The sequence below is a fragment of the Dipodomys spectabilis genome, unplaced genomic scaffold (assembly GCF_019054845.1).
Source record: "Dipodomys spectabilis isolate Male_0828 unplaced genomic scaffold, ASM1905484v1 ptg000266l, whole genome shotgun sequence".
Classification (NCBI taxonomy): domain Eukaryota; kingdom Metazoa; phylum Chordata; class Mammalia; order Rodentia; family Heteromyidae; genus Dipodomys; species Dipodomys spectabilis.
In genome coordinates, this window is record NW_024870943.1 from 438,581 (window position 1) to 448,698 (window position 10,118).

The window sequence follows — 10,118 nt, forward strand, 5'->3', positions numbered from 1 at the left end:
CATTGAGGAAAGGGTGACACCTGGGACCCACTCCTGCAGCCAATGTATTGAGGTATAAGTGCATGTGACCCCGGGAACATGTCACCCATGTTTCAAGTTTCTTTCTTTAGACAGTCAGAGAGCTTGAACTTGAGACTTGCCCATGTTCCTTCCTCCCTTTTTGCTCAAGGCTAGGCCGCTACCACTTTGAGCCACAGATCTATTTTCGGGTCGCTGTAGCTTAACTGGAGAGAAGAGTCTCAGAGACTTTCCTTCTCTGGGCGGGCTTTGAATTGGGAATCCAAGGTCTCAGCCCCTGAGTAGCTAGGATTACAGTCTTGAGCCCCTAGGGCCTTGCTTGTTTAGAATCTTAGATCTGATTCTACAGAGGAGAAATGCAGCCGCCTTCACCTCAGAACCAGACTCACCTTCCCTTAATGCCATTTCTCCAGGTTCACCCATTTCCCTGAACATGCCATCTTCTTCTTCCTGATGGATGAATAGAATGGGATTTTTCCTAATATATGAGAGACAGTAGGAGAGTATTTCCAGTGGTCTGAATGATGGATGGAGAATGTTGAGTTCCCTTGGCACCATGCAGGCCTCAGTTTCCAATCCAGAGCCTCTGAATGAGACTCAAGGAACAGAGAGGATGGGAGATGCCCACGTGTTTATGGGGGTGATCCTCTTAGCCCAGACTGTGGTTGGGTTTCTGGGTAATTTGTCTCTTCTCTCCCATTATCTATTCCTTTCCTGCAAGGGGAACAGGATGAGAACCACAGACTTGATTCTTAGGCACTTAATTGTAGCCAACTTCCTAAGTCTTCTGTGTAGGGGTGTTCCCCAAACCATGTTTGCTTGGGGCTGGAGAAATTTCTTCAATGATGTGGGGTGCAAAATGGTCTTCTATCTTCACCGAGTGGGCAGGGGGGTGTTGATCAGTAGCACTTGCTCCCTGAGCATCTTCCTTGCTGTCAGTATCAGTCAGGGGGACTCCAGGTGTGCAGGGCTGAAGGTGAGAGCCCACAAGCACATTGTCTCCACTGTCTACCTCAGCTGGGGGGTTTTCCTCCTGGTGAGCATTGTTAATCTCAAGTTCACAATCGGACTCAAAGAACACGACAACATGACGAGCTTAAAGGCCTATGGATACTGTTCTTCCATGCATCAGGAGCCAGCTGCTGATGTGCTCTACGTAGTCATGGTCTCAGTGCCTGATGTTCTGTTTCTGGGGCTCATGCTCTGGGCCAGCATCTCCATGCTATTCGTCCTGTACAGACACAAGCAGAGAATGCGACACATCCAGATCAGCATCTCCACCAGAGCCTCTCTGGAGTCCAGAGCTACCATAATCATCCTCCTCCTGGCGAGCCCCTTTATCTCCTTTTATACAATGTCCTGCATTTGTCAGATTTGCTTGTCTGTGATTTACAACCCCAGCCCTGTACTGCACCATATGACGGTGTTTGTTATGGGCTGTTTCCCATCCCTCAGCCCTTTCCTGCTCATGAGTGGACACTCCACTCCCTGCAGCCTCCTCTTCACCTGCACAAAGAAGAAGAAAGCGGTCCTCCCCTGAGGACCACCACGCTTGCATCTCTGCTGAACTTTGCTTGGTCATTCAACAATCTCCACACCTAGATAAAAGTCATCTGCTGAGAGATAGAGGTGTGCATACATGTCCACACCTGTGCATTTGTGTTCTATATATCTGTGTTTGTGTCCATCTGTCTCTTTTGTGCTGGCCCACAAAATTATATGAATGTGGAAACGTGAGATTTTGAATAATGCTTATTAGGTCATGTCAACTTCCTCCAGAGAATCTGCCCCATTAATTGGTAATGGTGTCAAATTCAAGATAAACTGGTTAAACTCACTTAACATGTTTTCCTAATTCCATTTTGAGTCTTTTGATTTCTTTCTTTCTTTCTTTAATAGTTCCCTATGCAATGAAGCAAATCATTCTTAAAGCCCTTTCTGTTCTGGAGAAGAAAGTATTGGAAAGAAAATATCAGCTGGCAATTATTTCTAACATATTTATAAGATGATTTCTATGTTACTTTTATGTTCCTCACCCACGGTATAACCCATGCTTTCACTCTATTTGATGTTGGTATAATTTGTGGAGAGGAAGGGAAAAAACAAATCTTTTAACTAGGGATACAAGTGGACCCATTGCAACAATTAGACATACAAGTCGTTATGTCAAAAAATGTACTTTACAACTTTGGTGGGGGGGAATCGGGTCGGGGGAGGGCGGGAGTATGGGAAGGGATGGGGAGGGGAAACAAAGAGGAGGCAACAATGCTTGATAAGAAACGTACTCGTTATCTTGCCCATATAATTGTAACTCCTCTGTAGGGTATTCTCACAATAAAAAAAATAAAGAAAAGAAAATAGCAGCTGGGTGTGGTGGTTGATGCCTGTGTTCTGAGTTCAAGAGGAGGCGAGATCTAAGGATCACATTTCAAAGCCAGTCTAGGCAGAAAACTCTCTGAGACTCTCATCTCCAATAAACCACTAAAAAATACAAACAAACATGGAGGTGGTGCTGTGGCTGAAGTGGTAGAGCATTAGCCTTGAGCAAAATCTTCCCAGGGACAGAATGGAGGCCAGGATTTTAAGCTCCAGGCCTGGTACAAAGAAGGAAAGAGAGAATGAGGGACACAGACACAGACAGAGACAGACAGCGAAGAGAGAGGGCAAGCCAGTAAAGAAGGAAGGAAGGAATGAAGGAAGGAAGGAAGAAAAAAAGGGAGTCCTGCTGGTGTACTACTGACCACAAACATCCAGGCTTCTTCCTGACAGTTACTCCGTTAGTCTTGTCCATGCTTATTTCTTTCACATAATTTATTTTCACAACTCTTTCTTTTCCTTGGCAGTCTATGTTACATATCTCTAGACTCTCTGATAATTCAACAAGGACATTAAGTGAACTTTTGAAAAGCACCTTTTTTTTATATGAAGTTGTTTTAAATACCTGAAGGCTCCTTGAGAAAGTCTCTTGCTTGACTATTGTGACATTTCCTGCAGTGATCCTCATGTCCCTTGTTATGAGGTCACTTTACCACAGCCCCTGGGGTGCAGGTCAGGGCTGCTGTGGTGAATGTGAGGAGGGGCCTCCTGTCCAGGGCTCTCCACCTCCACCCTTTTCTTCTCCAGAATGAATTGCAGGTCAGCAAGCCAGAAGTAGCACTGATGTCCCAGGGACAGTCAACAGCCCTGAGCACAAAAGCTCAGGGACAGGACCCAAGCGCTCAGCAATGCTCCACGCGCTTTTCTTCTTTTATTTTTTGGTCAGCCTTGGGGCTTGAACTCTGGGCCTAGGTGCTGTCCCTCAGCTTGATCAAGGTTAGGCTCTGCACCCCACACACCCCTGCAGTACACTGGAAGCACAGACACCCATCATCATGCTGACATGCATCCCTGTCTGGACTCGTTACTTCTGGAGAGTTCCCACATTTAGGAGGTCTTTCTCCATCTCTGTCTCCTCCTTTTCTCCTGAGCACCCACAGTTCTGTGCCACCATCTTGTAGGAATCCCTTTCCTGTCCCCTGTGTCCTTGTCACACTGTGGCCGGACCCCTCGACTCCTGTTCCCCCACCGCACACCTGCTGGCAAGAGCTCACAGCCAGCTCCTGACTTGGCTTCATTCACAGCAGCCTCTCGTGACTATGCTCAATATGAAGGAGGGATGAGACACACTCACCTCTCACTCGTGGGGATGACTTGAAGCTCCTAACAAAGCCTTCCAGGAAAAATGGGTTGTGACACAAAGGTGTGACTCAGCTCATGAACCGGCTGGGAGGTCAGCTCCCCCCCACACCCTGCATGCTTAGCTTGGGGGCTCCGGGCCCCAAACCTTGTGCACCTCCTGCTGGTAGAGCATGCCACACTGTGGTTGCCATCCTCGCAAAAGATCCAGCCTGGAGAAGCCCGGCCATTGGGATCAAAACAGGGGAATCCTGAAGGGTCAAGAAATTCCTGTCCTGGGGAAGTTTTGGGCAGAAGCTCTCATGCCCGGTTAGATCTGGGAGTACCTATTGACTGATGCCTAGGACAGTCGCCATCTGACTTCTGTTCCTGGGTCACACCGGAGTCCAGGCATGATGGTAGCCACTATTGCACACAGTACACACCTTGCCTCGTCATGTATCTACCAGACTGTATCTACCTTCCCATTGTTTCTACTTCATTAAATACCGTAACTACTCACTTCTTACAGCTGATAGTGCCTTGGCGGAGAAACCTTTAAAGCAGATGGATCCTTGTTATAATGTCTTTTTTGGGGGGAGGGAAGCAGCAGAAAATCAGTATTGGGGATTGAACTCAGAGCCTGGGTGCTGTCCCTGAGCTATTTTACTCATGGTTAGTGCTCTACCACTTGGAGCTTAGTGCCACTTCCAGTTTCTTGGGGCTCCTGCACCCTGGGATCCCAGCCCCAAGATGCACAAGCTAGCTGTCAGTACCCAGAGTTTTCCCATATGGCCAGCAAAGAGAAAAAGATACGAGCTGTGGGTGGGTGGGGGAGCACTGCGTGACAGGGCCACTCTACACCCCTCAGGGAGGGGAGACTGAGTCTCATCCTGTGCAACACAGTGGCATGCAGATTTCCTGCTCAGGTACAGCCTACACTCTCAGCACTGTCTTCTGCCAAAAATCCTTTTCTATCTGTTCAGACTCGGTTCAGCTACTGCCTCCTGGAGACATTGCAGGCTGTCCCTCCCCCAGCCTGCCCACAACCACTGGCCCCTTTGCCTGGCTCCCACCCAAAAACAGTGCCAAGCCCAGCCACAGCCTCAGGCCTCAGGGCTAGGCAGGACAAGCTGGGGCTCCGGCGATCTCAGGGATTCTTCCTTTCTGACCTAGGACTCACCACAGGAAGAGAAGCACCCAGGGCTCAGAGCACTGCATACAGAACCGAGACACTACACTGCTGTCCTTTAAGATGCCAGCCTGGCATTTTGCTCTAGCCCACAATCATGCTGCAGTAATCACTTAAAAAGCCAATCCTGCATTTTCTACAGGCGTGAGGCCGAGGCTTCTGCTTTTCTGTGTGGACAGCACTTCGTTTTCCCAAAGACACAGCACCTGCCACATGCGACTGGAGAGGCTCCCAGGCAACAAGTCCAGAGAAGAAGGAACATAACGCCCATTAGAACTCTGACCCCAAGTGTCAGGATCCCCCGGCGGCTCTTGGTCTGAAGCTCCCACGTTACCCCCAGCCCCCGCCCCAGTTCTTTCCATCCAGGCAGGCAGAATATTGTCTGATGAGACTGTCCTCACAGCCAACATTTAGGTGTTAAATGGACTGAATGCTCTCCATGTCTCTAGTAAGCGTCACATTACTGTTTCCACCTTGTAGAGCTCAAGGCAGGTCTCAGGCTGGGAGTCTCACTCCAGGACTGCGGCTGCCTTCCAGCAGACTTCCGAGAGGACATCCTGCCTCCACCTTCCTCTTCCTCAGCCTTCCCCTCAACACAGTCCTGCAGTACATAAAGCTTGTCTTCCTGCACCTCTGCCTCTGTACCTCATCATCTATGGCCCCTGCCGTGGGCTTCTCTCATTAAGCAGAAGCCATCTCCAGGCACCCCCACTGCACTGGGCCTCAAGAGTCCCCACCTTTAAGGAAGGAGAGGAGTTCACTTCGGGTCCTTTCCACTCCAAGGGCCAAGGCAGTGGTGGACAGCTTCTTGATCCTGTTCAGCCAAAGCTGAGGAGAAATAAGGAGGGAGAATGTCAGTAATCCCAGACTCAAGGGAGCTCCACAGTGCTGGGAGCAGATGTTCAGCACACTCACCATGCCCTCCTCTGACCTGGAGCTCACAGTTCAATATAAACAGCGCACTTTCTGAGTTCATGTAAGATCACACACGCTGCTTACCACTGGCTACTACGCCACATACTCCATTTAGCAGCAGCGGCTGCATAGCATGCATGCATGCATGCTCTGGGCCAGGACCTAGACAAGGCACACACACCTGCGACCTCACTGAACCCTCCAAGCAATCGTACTAGGTAGGAAGCTGGCTCAAAGCGTCAGTCCTGTGAGGCACAGCACAAGGCAGAAACTCTGGCCAGCTCACAGAGCTAAGAGGATGGCTGGCGGAGCAGACATTTAAACACAAGACTTGTGGCTAATGGTGATGATGAGAGAACAAACAATAGGATACTATTACTACAAAAACAAAAGTCAGGTATGCTGATACAGACCTGTAATCCCTGTACTCAGCAGACTGATGTGGAAGAATAGTGACTTCAAACCCGCCTGGCTTACATAGTAAGAACTATTCTCAAAATAGCAATGAGCACATAGGGGCATCCACAGCTGTGCTGTGGGTAACACCATGGGTGAACGGGAACCCGAGACTGTACAGGTGGGTCTGGGTGCACAGTTTCTGGCTCATTAACTCCCTCTGGATTGCAGGCTATAGAACCTGAGCTTTGTTTCAGAAGAGGGCCATGATAACTACTGGACCCAGCGTTTCCATCTCAGAGCCATCACAGCAGAATCCTGACCATTGTCTGATGGTACATCCGAAGACCTGTCACGGGATGGGTCCAGCCCCATGTGCCAATAAGTGGTCCAAAGATTCCAGGCCGAGGCGCTGCTAGGCCCCCAGCCTGGCCATATCAGCACCCTGTCACACCCTTTCTTCTTGATTACACTTTGACACAGTCTTCCTCATCCAATGTAGTCTGGATAAAAAAAAAAAAAAGAACAAAATGAGAGGGTTTGGAGAGCTTCCAGATAGCTGAAGATGTGAGGGTTCGTGGAGCATAGGGAGTGTAGACAAGGCTCTTGGCTCCCGGGTCTTGCCATACAAATCTTTTCAGTAGCATCCTTTATGGTGAACCTGTGAGGATTTGTCCCTGGTCCTGATTCCTTTGAGCTGATCAGCTCCAGGTCGGGGCAGAGTCAGAAACACAGGCAAGCAACCTGGACCTTCACATCCGCAGCAGGGGAAGTTAGGGTAAGAAGTGAACCGAATTAGAGGGGCCGGGCTGTGTCTGCTGTTGCATAAGGAAATGCTCGGGGTGGGAGGTATGGCTCTGGTGGTAGAGCACCAGCCAATGAGCAAAAGAATCAGATACCCAGTTGAAATTCTAGTCTCAGATTAAAAAAAAAAAAAAAAAAAAAGAAAATGCTTCCTTGCTAGTGTGGAGAAATGATCATGCTTTTCAGGGCCAAAGCTTTTCTGTTGACTGTGGTGGAAATGTGGAGAAAAATCAGGGAATTTTGTTTGTCTTTACACATGGGCTGTAAGCTATTTCCCAGTCCTGAGCCAGTGCTGGTGAACAGGAAAGTAGTGTCTGTGGATGAGTGTTTCAACATCCCATGATGAGTTCATGCTGAATTGAGAGTGAGTCCTAGAGCCAACTCCAGTGTCTTCCTAAGCACCCCAGCTGGAGAAAAAACAGTACACAAATCGGCACAGCAGGGGGAGGCTGAGGATACATCCATAAGCCCAAAAAAATCAAGAACCATAACTGGGCCTGAAGTGAGGACAGGAGTGCAGAGTGGATCCCCATAGAAGCTGTGAGTGTAAGCCCCTGGGTGAGGCTATTTTTCCCAGCAGAATCAGAGAACAGGTGTATCAAATACTCGAAGTGTGTTCACGTGAAGGGAAAAGCAGCAGCGAGATGCTCACTTCCTTATAGAAATCAGGATGGGAGCAACGGACACCCTCCTAAGCCAGCCTGCATAGATAGGGTCCTAACCCCAAAGCTCCGATTGCAACAACTGCAGTGGACTGCAAACTCTCCCCTTTGTGCTTCTACTGCCTAGCTCCAGTGCACGGAGCAGAATGATGTCACGTGTGTTGAGTGCAGTGACATCTATGAGATGAGCTAACCCTGGTGGGCACAGAGGCCTCCTCTCCCAGGGCATGGCAGACCAGGAAGCTGCACTGAGGTGAAGAATAGGCCCCACACCACAGGAAGGGGAAGAGTGACTGAGAGCTTCCCTGCAGATGATCCTCTCATCAAGGCATTTAAGCATCTCTTTGGGATCACAATGGAAGTAATGAACAGTTAGGTAAAAAATGCAGCTGGGCTTAATGACATGCACCTGAAATTCCAGCACTAAGGAGGCTGAGGCAAGAGGATACTAGGTTCAAGGCTATCTTGGACTACACAGTTGAGACCCTGTCTTAAAAAGCAGAAGAGGGGCTGGGGAGGTGGCTCGGTGCTAGACGGCTTGCCTTGCATGCAGGAGGCCCTGTGTTGGATTCCTCAGCACCACATAAGCAGCAAAGGCAGGAAGTGGCACGGTGGCTCAAATGGTAGAGCCATAGCCTTGAGTTGAAGAGCTCAGGGACAGTGTCCAGGCCGAGTCCAAGTCCCATTACTGACAATAAAAAAAAAAAAAGAATAGAAAATGAGGGGCTGGGAAAGTAGCTCAGTGGTAGACTGATTGCCTTGCATGAATGATGACCAGGGTTCAATTCCTCAGCATCACCTAAGCAGAAAAAGCGAGAAGTAGTGCTGTGGCTCAAGTTGTAGAGTATTAGCCTTGAGCTGAAGAGCTGAAGAACATCACCCTGGCCCAGAGTTTAGACCCCAAATCCGACAGAAAAAAAGCAATGGAAAATGAAATATGTAAGCATATTCTCAAGAATATGTAGGTTCTTGAACACAATATCTACTGTGGCATTATTCACCACAGCCAAGAAACAACCCAGAAACTCCATGGTGTCTGCCGAGAAATGTGTGAAACTGAACATGGTCATGTGGAGCAAAGTCAGCCAGGTTCAGTGCAGTGGAGTCACAGGCTCAACTGTGGATGAATGCATAAAGAAGATGTAGCCTGGTCAGTAGGTGCTGGAGTCCCTGGCCAGAGGCATGATCTTGAGATCCCCCTCCCCCCACCCCGTCCGGGTGCCTCTGAGGTCCTTTCATCAGGATTTTTCTGTCTGAGGCACAGTTCAGTGCCCAGGATGATGAACGTTGACATGGATGTTGATGCTGAAAATCAGGTGGAACTGGAGGAAAAAGAACGACATTAATTATGTGTTGGAACTCCAACACAGACTTGAAGATTTCTCAGCAAGATTAGATGCAGTTAAGGAAGAAAACTTGAAGCTAAAATCAGCAGACCAAGTTTTTGGACAATATATAGAAAACCTCATGTGTGCTTCTAGTGTTTTCCAAACAACTGACACGAAAAGCAAAAGAAAGTAAAGGAGTGAGTTCCCTCCTCATTTACAGAATTGTTGCTTCTCTCTCCCTCTCTCTCTCTCCCTTTCCTTCTCTCCATCCCTTCTCCCACCCTATCTCTCTCCCCCCTTTAAAACTTGGGAAGTTTCCAAACGTTACAGTACCTTTGTTTGTGGCTTCATTGAACGTTTATGAAAATAATTTCAAATCTAGGCAAAAGTAACTACTTAACAGGAGACTTCCATGAGTCTGTGTATTATGTTAATCTAAGAAAATGTGCAGATGTGTTGTAGAGACTTTATAATTAGAATTGCATATATTTATGAAACTTGAAAATGAATGTTTTATTGAATTTGCTTTGATATATAGGCTTAGTCTTTTACTACACACTTACTTAGTAAGATATACAAGAAAATAATCATGTTGTGAAAATGTGACCAAAATCATGTACTGAATGCACAGCTTTATGTATGTACCTGTTCACCATTGTGTGCCTCTCCTCCATCTGCCTCATCCTCCCCATTTACCTTCTCCTAAGTCAAGATGGTTTCACATTTGTAAAAGTACTTTGAGTAGTAATCACCTGACTGTAATCTGATCTGTAAGTCCTGTAGTTAACCAAAACCTTGCCTAAAGTTTGTCAGTTGTACTTTCTAATAATAAGATAGGACTGATGGTTTCTCTTCAATCATTTGAAAACAGATTTGGGCTATAAAGAGGATTTTAACTTGAAACTAAATTATCAAATTAAGATCTGTTTAATAACAAAAAAACAACTTGCTTCTGCACCAAATAAACCACTTGCTATCTGAAAAATTAAGAATTTTGGTTATGGGCTGTGAAGGTGGCTCAGTGGTAGAGTGCTTGCCTTGCATGTATGAGGCCCTGGGTTCGATTCCTCAGCACCACATAAGCAAAAAGAAAAAAGCTGGAAGTGGCCTTATGGCTCAAGTTGTAGAGCACTAGCCTTGAGCTGAGGA

At 47.6% G+C, this 10,118-nt stretch overlaps 1 protein-coding gene and 1 pseudogene across 1 annotated transcript; both read left to right on the forward strand.

Moving 5' to 3' along the window:
* The first annotated feature begins 574 nt into the window (after positions 1 to 574).
* On the forward strand, positions 575 to 1,558 carry LOC122125513 (vomeronasal type-1 receptor 4-like). Its single transcript, XM_042700055.1, has one exon. It carries the CDS (start codon positions 575 to 577, stop codon positions 1,556 to 1,558), a length of 984 nt encoding a protein of 327 aa, XP_042555989.1.
* A 7,360-nt stretch (positions 1,559 to 8,918) lies between these two features.
* Positions 8,919 to 9,162, forward strand: LOC122125482 (annotated as a pseudogene).
* Positions 9,163 to 10,118: the final 956 nt, after the last annotated feature.

Coding starts and splice junctions, on each gene's coding strand:
- LOC122125513 (XM_042700055.1), top strand. CDS start 575: ATGCAGGCCTCAGTTTCCAATCCAGAGCCTCTGAATGAGACTCAAGGA.